At 41.4% G+C, this 12,725-nt stretch overlaps 1 protein-coding gene across 2 annotated transcripts in view; it reads right to left on the bottom strand.

The window, feature by feature from the left end:
• LOC126387707 (actin-binding LIM protein 3-like) overlaps nt 1-12,725 on the bottom strand; it is a 60,210-nt gene that overhangs the window by 2,895 nt on the left and 44,590 nt on the right. Inside the window, exons 15-21 of one of the 2 annotated variants that reach the window (XM_050040327.1) lie at nt 9,688-9,825; nt 9,504-9,568; nt 9,002-9,143; nt 4,741-4,770; nt 2,254-2,312; nt 328-394; nt 143-150 (exon numbers count right to left, since the gene is read on the bottom strand). In XM_050040327.1, the coding sequence (XP_049896284.1) occupies nt 143-150; nt 328-394; nt 2,254-2,312; nt 4,741-4,770; nt 9,002-9,143; nt 9,504-9,568; nt 9,688-9,825 (509 nt within the window). Of the gene's footprint in view, nt 1-20; nt 151-327; nt 395-2,253; nt 2,313-4,740; nt 4,771-9,001; nt 9,144-9,503; nt 9,569-9,687; nt 9,826-12,725 lie in introns of those variants that run through there. The other variant, XM_050040326.1, reaches the window with a different exon arrangement.

The following is a 12,725-nucleotide window of genomic DNA, read 5'->3' as shown; positions in this document are numbered from 1 at the left end:
TGGGTGTCACTGAGTGAGATGAATTCACCATTCAATATGAACTTTAAAAGGGCAACACGTCATCCTTATCTGTTATCTATTGATCCAGACTTTTCACTCTTGGCTCAGTAACAGTTGTCTAGCTTTGGCAAGAGCATCTTACCTTGTACTCTGAAAGAGAAGGAGAAGAGAAAATACAGTATCAGTCATGTTCACCATTGTATCTGTCTTCCATCATTATATACACTCTGAATAACACTGAATGACATGTACCAGACAGGGGAGGTAAGTCAGGAGAAAACTAGAAGAACAGGGGATAATCAGATTTAAACTGTACAATAGGCTTACCTCTGATCTGCCAATTAACTGCATTGCTGCTGTCATACTGGTAATAATCTGCGCTCGCACTCCCAGGCTGCAAGAACACAACAAGAGCAGTTTAGCAAACATGGACTGAGAGATTGTGCTTCATTGTTATAATGAAGGGAAGGGATCCAGCAAAGAGACAAAAATCTTCAAATACTGCATCTATAAAATGTCCCATCAGTGCGCTCTTTCAATATCAAACTGACTACTAAAATACAAAGATAAAGCTGCAAGCAGCGATGAATCGGTGCTTGCACCTTCCCGGTGCACTAGAGGTGAACTTGTGTCTGCATTTCTGTGACCATTGGGCATCTGAGTGGAGTGCAAATTTTGGCAAATTTTGCACCATACATGCAATGTGTTGCTGTATATCAAGCCCTAGACATGGTAAAACTCATGTAAATTGAATGTTTGTCACACAAGGCTTACTTCCTGTTTCCAGTAGGTGGTGCTATGACTATAAGTCAGTATCAAAATGTAGACGTCTTCAGGCCTGGACTCACACTTTGGGGCAGATTGGACAATGTGCATTCAGTATACAACAACGTCCTGTGTCTTGGTAAAACATGCTAATTCACTACAATGACACGGTGATGTTGTTCCACGAATACTGAAAATCTTGCAATGTAGCATTGCAAAGGTCTTTAGATTGCACTGTCCAAATTTCAGATTGATCTGGTGAAATCCAAAGGAGGGGTTTGTTGAAGTAAAGCGCCTGGAAATGGTAAAAAAAAAAAATCCCTAAAATTGCACTCTTTCTTTTGGGTTTACAGCATGGCCCCGAGTGATGTTTTTTTAAGTGTCAGTGTGATACATGTGCCTGCCAAATTTTGTATAGATTGTATATTGAGTTTGAATTGACTGATTCGTCTGGCATTGTTAAATTAAAACCACCAATCAAAAGTAAACATTGATTTAAGAAATCAATTAAACAAAAGTTAATGAAAGAGACAATACAGGAGGAAGGATACTAACTGATACAGTTTTTGTTTTTGTTTTCTGTTTCTTAATCCAGAACCACAATCAGTTTAAATCCTGGTACATGAATTGTGTGATAACTTCTGTATATGTAAGGTTTAAGCTATATGTCACTTTGATTAGTCTGTTTTAATTTTATTTATTACTACAGACAAGACAGACGCTGCTATCCAGTGTGATCTACATCAATATGTCCTCCAGACATCATTGATGGTTTTACTTTGCTCTACTCTTAACAGGTAAGTTGGCATGGCTATGCATCAGTGTGGAATTAAAATGACATTAGATTCAGGCGGATACGTTGGCCTTCAATAATTGGTTTGGAAAAATCAAATTGCTCTCCTCCATGGAAACTGGTGGAAAAGCAGATGTCACACTGAAGACGGAAATGGAGTGTAACGACTTGACAATTCTGTCTGATATCAAACAACACTGTGTTGGCTTCTTTGTTGAAATTTCGAAGGTGGTGCTGTCAAGCCCCCTTGGCAAACCCAATCACAAATATCACATTAGATAACACATTTAAACACTTCTGCTGCATGTGCCAAGTTTCATGACTTTAAAGCACCCCTAGCCCCTAAAATACTGCTTCCTGTTTCAAGGTTGGCAACAGTGTTTGATTAAAATGCAAAAGCCTCACTACTAAGTCAAGGTCTTTAGACTTTTTCTACCAAATCTGAGGTAGATTTGGTGAACCTGCTCGGAGCAGCACATCAAAGGAGAAGTTATTAGTTTCTGTCTCAGTTGGCCTCTGGAAGGAAACTGATACAAATGAGTTTTAAGGGTTGAGCGGCAAATGAAGGACTTTGCCATAGCTTACGATTTAGTGAATGGCCATGCCTGTCTTACTCTCTCTCTGTCTCACACACACACACACACACACACACACACACACACAGACACACACACCCAGTAAGCACGATTGCTTACCCTGTTTAGTCCATTTCTGCCGTAGCCTGGCAACGAGGACGATTTGGCAATGTATGAGTCTGGAAGAACAAATACAAACACATAACCATAAACAAACATGGAATTATACAAAATAATACATGAACTCTCAGTTTGTGAATGAGCGCAGTATACTATATCTTTATACTGTCTATATACTGACAGCTGCTGAAGGATTAGAAAAGGGTTTCCAACATCTTTGTCATACAGTTAGAGAATATCACACTGGGGAAACAGTCTCTCCCGTTTGGTATGAGAATTCAAAGGAATACTTTGACAGCCTTTTAAAGCTCAAGGCTACCACTGCCTCCCAAACACCCACCTGCCAGACTCCTGACAAATTAAGAAATGTGGCTCAGATGACTCAAAGATTGGCAAAACCAGATTGACATTTTTATCATTCAGATGTGTTGCTCCAGCCTCTGGCTCTTACATTTACTCCCTGAGTAACGGAGTAATGTGATATCACTGCTGCTTCCCCTCACCATTTTATACTTTAATATAAACACTCTACTACCACAACGGCAACATTAATCTTTTCTAATACATTCTTCCTTTGCTGTCACTCCTCCAGCATGGTTGCATCTCTCAAGTAACCATTGGTAACCACCAGTATCATTTGGCAAGCCTTTATTTGTGTTGTGCACTGCTTCAGCAGGAGCAGCAGAGGGCAGCTGAGTCACAGCAATCCTCTTGAGTCATTCTCTCTCACATCTACTTTCACTTGGCTCTTCTTCACTATCTTCATTTCTTGGCTTCATCATTCATTCTTCCTCAGTCTTTTGCTCATCTCCCTCCCTCCCTCCCCTCCCCTCCCCTCCTCTGCTTTCTTGCTCTGCCCTCTCTCTCCTCTCTTTTAGTCTTTCTCTCTCTCTCTTGTTCACTCTGGTGTTGAAGGGAATTAAATTACACAGTAATGTCAAAGAGCCGGGATGAAACATCATGATGCAGAGGAAAACTGGCCGGTGTGTGTGTGTGTGTGTGTGTGTGTGTGTGTAGAGCTACTGTACAGCGTGTGTGAGACGCCAAACTATAATGGGTTTGTCATCTACAACTCTCCCTCTCTCAACAAAGAAATGAGATACGGCCTCGTAGATTAGCGGTGGTGTGAGTCTCAGGAATATAGTTGTTTCATCAAAGTGTGCCCTGATGCCAAACATTGTGAAAACTAATACCCTAAGCATCTCATTTATCAATGTCTTTATAGTACAAGTGCTGGCCTGAAAGCTCTGCTGCCATTTAAATCATCGCAGTTAAGGTTTAAGAGCAATTTGCAGTTATTGATCGGTTATTCTCTTCTAACGGCATGACCACGGCAATTTATGAATGCAATTCTATTTTATTTTATGATGTTCAAAAACATATTTGGAGGCCACGCTGGAATGTTATTAGGTTCAAATCAATGCAGGAGCATCAAAAAGATGGTGAAGAGATCACCAGATAACACAGTGTGTACATTTTACAATATGCAGCTGCATAACAGGCGTTTAAAGGAGCAGTGTGTAGGATTTAGAAGCATCTAGCAGGAAGGACAACTGACAGTTCTCCCATGTGCCAAGCATGAACTCCTGGTTAGGATTCCTTTAGTGTTCATTGTTACAAGATTTTTACCAGGAGCTGAATTTATGAACAGAGATCTCCTTGTCTACAAAACCAACATACCAGGGGTATCATTTATAAACATTGCATACGCACAAAACGAGGCCTAAAAGCGGTGTACGCCACTTAAAACTGAATTAAACAGTTTCACATTATTATTATTATTTTTTTTTCTGACGCTGCTCATTGCAGAGGGGCTGCTAACTACTGCAGCTGATGCAAAAACACAAATGGCCCTATCAAGAACCAGTGTTTGGTTCATCCGCTCTGGCCTACTGTGGAAACATGGCGGTGCAACATGGAGATCTCCATAGGCAAGGACGCACTCCCTATGAAGATATGAAGAGCTCATTCTAAGATAATGAAAACACGATTCTTGTTGTCAGGTAATTATACACCAAAGAAAACATACTTAATATATTTCACTTCTGCCAATATATCCCCCTGAATCCTACAAAATGCACCTTTAAAGGCCAAGTGTGGGCAATATGATCTCATAGATCTTGTGAACACATCTATCTTTACAATCAAAAGTGTAGTGTGTAACTGTGGGTTGTGGAAACAGATGGCTGAGGGGTTCAGGTCAGTGATCCTGGATCAGTGCCGCTGCTAAAGAAAAGCTGCTAAATGCGGGTCTAAGCTACAGCGCCATTCATCTTCCCACCTGTAACCATAAAGAAAAAGAGGAGTGTGTGTGTGTGTGTGTGTGTGTGCGTGTGTGTGTGAGTTGATAACAATCTTCCACTTAAAGCTCTGCCGCTGTCACAGCAGATCCAACAGGATGGAGGGGATCAAAGGGAAGACGGTGCGCTTTGTCCCCGTCCCCTTGAGATGACCTCAGAGATCAAAACGCACTGATGAACCACTCACCGCTGTCTGCGCTGTAGACGGACCTGGGAGCTGACGACAGAGAGATGGAGGGAGACAGACAGCAGGTAAAACACACGGGACATTATATTCATTTCATCAGTGATACACCCTGACAATATAAAATCTCTTGCAACAAAAGTTTAGTGTCTTGAGCCCCAAAACTTTGTGATCCTAATCAATTACAATCATTCTACTTCTTGATGAAGCATTAGCAGATGTAAACCTTACTTAAACACTGGTTTCATTAGTGTCACTGTGACTGTGTAAACATGCACAGTATGTGAGACTTTGTTAATTTCATAAACCTGTCACAAAGTAAGAGTATGAGGACAAACAGCAAACTGAAATGAGGGAGTTATTTTTTAGTGGAAGGGAAATAAAGAAGGCCAGCTGTTGTGGGACATCTATAAAACATCAGCTGTGTGAAGATCTGCCCCTGACGGCATCAACATGCAGACAAATCACCATCACGACCTACACAACGTATAAAATATGAAGCAGCGTGGCCATGCAGCATCGGGCCACTCATGTTAAAAATGCATATGTTTATGCATCCACCCAGTGAACTTTGTAATTTTAATGGACTGTGCTGCAGCCTGGGATTATTTTTCTCAAACATAGTTGCTGGAATAAGACACATGGGATAGGGAATAGAACTTTTATTTTTGTAAAGACTTTTTTATCATAATAATTGCTTAGGTAACAAGACTAAAGCCCTGTTTCCACCACACAGTGCGGTATGGTATGGTTCAGTTCAGTTGGGGTACCTAGCACACAGATCTGGTACTAAAAGGTGGAGCTGTGAACACCGCAGTCCGTTGATTGGTCAATAGTGGACGGTCACTCTGCTCAGGGCTGAGTTGTGGCTGGTTTTGAGGCTCATGTAACCACTGTTAATACCATGGAGAGATACATACATTAGTAACCTATAACTATACAATGAAAGGATGTTTTGCTGCCTCTTGCAGCAGCTACAGTCTGAGAAAATTGTTTTTAAATTCACTGGGCCGACTGCCGGCGACTTTTAAGGTGGGACATTAACTTGAAATGTTACTCAATGCACGAGCCGATGACGTGAATCAACTAAAATTTTACTGTGACAGCTTTGACCATTACTTAAGTTTTTTATGTGACATACACTTTTAATAATGAGTGTTTATATATTTTAATTTCGACCGGATTGTGTGAACTATATATATTCTATTCTTCACTCTGGGAAAAAAAAAGCATTGCAGAGTGTCGTTCCTGTGAGCTCTGACAACACTAAACCCCCAAGCTTGCCTGGGAAGAACTAAATACGAAACCCTGCTATTTTTAAATATCCCATGGAGACAGACCTTCACTGCAGCCTGTTTTATTGTGTTCAGAAAATGTTGGCGTGCAGCCTCGTTCTGTGGACGATAAATGAGGTGTATACTTCCTTTTGTGTCACGCTGATGAGGAAATACAGTGAATGCTGGACGGAGCAGTGAGTGACAACAACTCCGCCCACATTTAAGGGTACTGTTTGCAGTGGAAATGCTAGGGTCTAAGTACCATGTCTGAAGGGTAGTTTTGGTTCCAAAGGTACCATACTGAAAGTGTTTTTTGGAAACGGGGCTTAAGAGTCTAATGTAGCAGCTCTGTGAGGCCGCACTCACACACAGTGGTGTTTTGAGCCAAATGATAACTTCATGCTGACATGCTCATAGTGACGATGCTAACATGTCCATATTTTAGCAGGTCTAATGCTCACCATCTTAGTTTAGTATTTTAGCATGCTAACATTTGCTAATTAGCCCTTAACACAAAGCACAGCTGAGGCTGATGGGAATGTTTATAGTTTTGTACGTATTTGATCATGAATGGAAGTATTGGATAAAATAAAATGTGGACCTGAAGATGACACTAGACAGGATCATTAAAATTTTTACAAATCATCCTGAGGGGAACATGAATGTGTGTACCAAATTTCATGGCGACCCACCTGATAGTTGTTGAGATATTTCATTTGAAACCACAATGTGAACATCGTGGTAGCACTACAGGAAGAGTCAAGTGATCATCAAAGTCAGGGTGATTCATCCTCTGGGATGAATGAATGTCCATGTAATACTTGCTGAGATATTTCAGTCTGGAAAAAAGTACTAGAGCCACTCTGACAGTGCGGCTGAAAGATGGACATAAATCTGTTGCAGTAAATGAAGTCACCAAGTGTCAATTATTTAGTAGGAGTACATGTCACTTCTATCAAACCCTGGACATCCCATTTTGGAATTAGCCTCCTCTGAAGAATAGATGAGCACACAACTCTCGGTGCTTTTCTAATCAGTATAATAACACCAGACTCTATAAACCCACAGTGATTACGCAGCACCTAACACCCACATTATCCACACCTCTCTCTGTCTGACCTCCTGAGCACACAGCTCATTTCCCTCTCTCCCTCTCCACCACTCTCTGACCCTGATTTACCTCTTGGCTTCATGTCATACATCTTCTCTGAACAGCTCCAAATTGCTTTAGCTTCTCACTGCCTCTCTCTTTTAAATTTAATTCACTCTCTATCTCGTTGGCTCTCTCTCTGTCTCTCCTGTTATAACACCCTCTCCTTTTATTCCCATCTGACCTCCACCTAAACACTCTCTCTCTCCCTCTCTCTCAGAGTCTCTCCATCTTTGTCTCGCCCTTACTCGTGCTGAATGCAATGAGGAATGGGATCAATGGGAGAGTTAATACAGAAGTGGGAATCTCCTCTAACCTTCACCACTGCAGCCCAATCATCAGCATTACCCTGGCTGAAACCTGATCCTATTTCAGTCTTGAACCTAGACCACAGTCTCAGTCCTCTTTCAACCTTAAAGGACCATGTCAGTGTTCACAGGTTTATACTTACTTTACTGTGTTGACAACCACTTTTCAAAGCAGAGCCTGCCATAGTTCTTTAGATCAGCTTTTAGCCATGGTAACAGCGTCGCTTTATGGATGGCAATGTCAGTGTCAGTCGACCACTTTGGTTCAGACTTAAATATCTCAACAACTATTTGTTGAATTCTCGTGGAATTCAGTAAAGGCATTTATAGTGGCCAGAGTATGAAGCCTGCTGACTTTAGTGATCGTCTGACTTTTCCTGCAGCTCCCCCATGAGGTTTTGTGTGAAAGGTCTTGACAACTGTTTAATGGATTGCCATGAAATTTCATACACACGTGTCAGGATAAACCTTTACTAATTTTTTATTTATATAGCACATTTCAATCTTAAGCACATAGTGCTTTTAAGTGTAAAAGATGTACAGAAGAAAAATTAAAAATCAGAAAGCCATATACGCACTTTCATTCTGGTGTCATTGTGGAAAATCCAACAATAACCTCTGAGCATATTCTAATGATAAAACTAACCTCCTTCTCCCCTGGGCTCAGTTTTCAGGCTGTAGAAAATCCAGCCTGTAATGTCAGACTTTGGCCAATCACAGGTCATTTCAGATAAAGGGCTTTCTTATTGGCTGTTCTACAAACACAGATTCATGTGCACAGAGTCCTGTAGCCCTAACTTCCCATGGGATCAGCAAACTTTCTGTTGCTGCTGTTACACAGGTTACACCCGGCATTACCTCCGTCCACCAGACTGTAGTGACACTCAATGCTGGGGGGGTTTTGATGGCCGAATTCAAGCTGCTACAGCCACCAACTGAGGGTCAGTCTCCCCAAACTATGGCTAGCTCTCCTCCTAGGGAGGCAGTCCACAGTGGCAGGGAGTGAGACCGAAGGACCTTGGGGTGGCTAGCTAGCCGATTCTTGTCTCAAACGCAACTCTACAATGAACTGTACAAGTACGTGCATATGGTGAGAGGGGGCTAAGAACTTAGTATGGAGAGCTGCAGGAGGGTGTACGGTATTTTAAAATGTGCCCCCTTTTTTGTGTTTTCCAGTTTTCTGCCTACCCCAGCTTTAAAAGCTGTCATGGAGTCTGCCCATTTCACACTGAGTGCCATCATCAGATCAGAACTTAAGCTTTAGCCTCAGCTATACTTTGTATTCAGTGTTAGTTAGTTAACATTTGCATGCTAACATGCTAAACTAGGTTGGTATACCTGCTTAGCATCATCATTTTAGCATGATTTACAATAGTTAAAACAATACAGATTATATGAACAGAACAAGAAACACAATCATGCCCTATGTAACATGAAGTAAATGGAGTAAATATACAAAAATCAACCCTTACTGACAGATTTGGGAGCTGACAAAAAACAAACACACACGCTCAGGACCGCAGACTTACAGCCATTGAGAGAGCCATATGCCAGATTGTTTAGCGCCTCCTTGCTGCTACAGCGGGAACTGCGTCTGCTCCCCCACTGGTCATTGTCGTGACAACCTGACCGCGCTTTCATCTCCTCCTTCAGGATCATCCTGCCAATTCCCTGTGGGGAGCACAGAGAAGGCAGAAGGAAGGGAGAGTGGAAAGGAGGAACAGAAGGATGGGTTAAATAAAGGGACCAGATAGATGGAGCAATAAGGGTTGGTTGAGTGGGATGGATGGATGCAGGGGTGGATAGATGGTGACGGAATAAAGCGAGATAAGACAGGAAAAGGTGACGGTTTTTGTTTGGACAGATAGAGGAATGAATTTGAGGCGACATAAGGAGAGAGGAGCATCACTCTGTATCATGTCCAGTGGGCGAGGATGGAGAGAAGCATTTAATTAAGTAGCTCATTAAATATTAACACACAAACACTTAAAATATAAAAGGGAGAAGCAGGAGAACGTCTTCCTTTCTTACCTTGTTTATATTGTGATTCCATCCATCCTCCTCTCCTCCGGATGAAAACCTCCTCACCCTGGAGACTAGAAGGAGAGATGGAGGAAATAAAAGGCAAAAGGGTTGGGAGGTAAAAGAGTAAATGCAGGTTTCTATATGTGTGCGTGTACAGGACTGTGTGTTTCAGAACAACAGGGAGCAGTACCTTTAGGAGAGCCTGTATATGGGTAGTAGTTTGAGTCTGGGTGATAAATGCTGTTGCAGTTGGAGGTGGAAAGGCGACTTGAATTGAGAAGGTTCTCATTGGTCTTACTCTTATTGACTGTCGGAGAGGCAGATATGTCTGAGAACAAAGACGATAACAGAATGAGAAAGAGAAATCTTACCGTGTATTTTTTTATCAACACAGATTCTCAACACAATTCGGGAACACAGAAGCACTTCTAGGCTGATTTAAATTCCTAAAATAAGAAGGCACTGAGAAGGGAAAAGTCAACCAAGGGACAAGAATGCTAAAACATGTTCTGCTTCAACCAAAATGGCAATTGTGCCTTTTTGTGTGTGCGCGGGAGAAACAAGACGGACAAAGTAGTGCATTTACTTACAAAGAGGGGAGGACACAGCAGGGGGTAGGAAGGGAGGAGGAGAAGGCATCAAAAGCAAGGGAACAGAGAACGGAAAGGAGGTCAGAGAAAATGTAATGGGATATGATGCACAACTTCCAGTGAGCAAGCAAATTATCAACTTTTTTTTTTTTTCTTTTGAGGATGAAAGGATGCAATATGTTGAAGAAAATTGTCAAAGGGGTTCTGTGGTCTTTGTCCGACAGTGAAAAGAGTGGGTGACATATAACAAAGGTCATATTTTGACTGATGCTGTGGATGAATGAATGTGACTTTTAGTCTTTGGACAGTCCAAAATTACACTGGACACTAAAAAGCAATCTGTCCACTGTTTGTGTTTTATTCAAAAGGGATTTATGATTTTGTCATTAATTCAAGTCTTTATTTAACTAGGACAAATTCATCATCAGTGTTTCATGTTCGACATGCAGAACAGATGTTATGCAGACATGTTTTGGGCCAAGGAAACCTCCTACACCCTGATCACGACAACATTTTCACATTTAAAACACATATTAAAGATGCATTAAAAGTCACCAAAAGAAAAACATTAAAATACATCTGCTTCACTCAAACGCTCTCTATCTTTCTCAGTTGTTCTGTCTGGTAATTTACCCAAACGCCTCTCCAAAAAGTTTGTGTCTGAGCTGCAGCGAGGCTTGACTTTGACATACATTATGGTACTAAATATACAGCATATTTATATATACGCCTGGTTCTGGTGATTTGGCTTAATATGAAAACTGCTCTATAAATGATTTGTGCTGTAAATTCAAATTCACCGACGGAGCCCAGATCACAGAGTGCCCGCTCAGACTGAAGAGAGAGAGGTTTGTCAGCACTTTGTAGCTCAGCGTAAATCATCTAGAGGTGTTTCTGAGGAACTGTAAGTCTGTCGGACCTGCCATCTGAGCTCTGATGGATCACCTACACTCTCAGAGTATTTGGCACTGCTTCTCTCAGTTTTACCTTGCCTCTTGAACTAGTGATTGAATCTGTAATCTTACCTCTGATGTGGCTACAGCTACCAAGAGTAACAGCCTGATCCCTGCTCTTTTTTAGCACTAAAATGAGCACATGTGCAGGTTTTTTTTTTAAACAAGGCATACCTGTCTACCTCAAAGCTGTGTACTAGACAAGTAAGCCTTTCAATTATTTTTCTTTTTTCTTTTTTACTGGTATGTTGTGTTGTGTTGTGTTGTGTCTTTTTTTTTTTTGGCGTCACAGATGCACCAGCAAACAGATTGGTAAATAGTAAAAGCAGCATGGAGGCAAGTGAAAATTCTTTTTCATATCCGTTACTTAGTCAGTCACTCTTACAAACTCTGTGCAGACTAAAGGGGGATCTATACTTGAATGGCAGACCCTACGCCGTAGCCTATGCTATGCACGTGGCCTAAACCGTTGTGAACATTTATACTTGTACAGTGATGTGTCTGTGTTGCTCTGCAGTTACACCTCCAAAACAGTAGTCAGCGGCGGAGGTTTCTGTGAAGTACTGTTACATTTAGCTGATATAAAACACACCCATAACACACTTTAAACATGGCTTAATAGAGAGTACACAAATCAGCTTCACTATAACTCGCAGCATTCACAGACAAATACAGCCTAAGGCATTTTACACTGTATAAATTAGCCTTGCGGCTAGCAGACTTCTCTCTACTCATATGAAGCCAGTCACAAGAGCAATATTTAACAAAGGTAACATTACAAATTTTGGCACAAGGTTCACTTACAAAATACAACTTCTTCTAACCACATTTTCCAAACAAATATAAAATGCTAACATTATTCGCACAAGTCTATGGCATTTCCTCTTCTTTAGAAATAGATGAGTTACCTTAAAAGGACCCAAAGTTCACATGGTTCTGAACACCTCTCTCCTAGAGGAAAGTCCTGTGCTTTTTGACATATCTCAAGATTTCCCACACATCCATTTATTTGTGGTAGCCTGACACAATATCAGCATCTTGTGCTACATATTGATTTTGTATTTTTGGAGCTGGACCGTGCATTAAGTGTGCTGCTGAATTATATATATGCTGTTCAGTTATTCACTGCATCACACTCTCAAGGTGCAGAGCATATTCTGGGCACAGATGGAGCAGCAGAACGACAGTTAAAGTGAATCTTCATTGCGCTGGGTCTTAAAGTTTGCGTTCACCCGCCTCTGAAGGAGCTGCACCTCTCGTCCATTGATCTTACCTGATCTGATCAGCTCTGATCGGATTGACTGATCAATTATCAACCCCGCGACTAAAACTGTACAAACTGCTGCTGAGGAAAAATAAACTCATGAAGAGCTCCACCTGCGCTGCTTTCATGGACCCACAAAAACTTAAGAATTTAGAGTGTGGTCACAGAATTATACCAGAATGATACAAAGGGACACATACGCACACGCACAAAAGGGAAAGTTTGCTGAAATGCTTTCACTTCCTCTGACTACGTTCCTTTGAGAGAAGCTGTAGAGGAGGACTGAATGTCATCAGATGCACCAGATATGAGACAGATCTTTGCTCAAACTGATTCATTAAATCAGACAAAAAGAAGCATGTTTCATACTGAGAATACATTGACAACCGACTGGATGACGAGTAGACAGCCTGACAAAAGC

This window comes from Epinephelus moara, chromosome 3 (assembly GCF_006386435.1).
Source record: "Epinephelus moara isolate mb chromosome 3, YSFRI_EMoa_1.0, whole genome shotgun sequence".
NCBI classification, from domain to species: domain Eukaryota; kingdom Metazoa; phylum Chordata; class Actinopteri; order Perciformes; family Serranidae; genus Epinephelus; species Epinephelus moara.
Note: the sequence above shows the minus strand (reverse complement) of the source record. Positions and strands in the feature narration are given on the sequence as shown.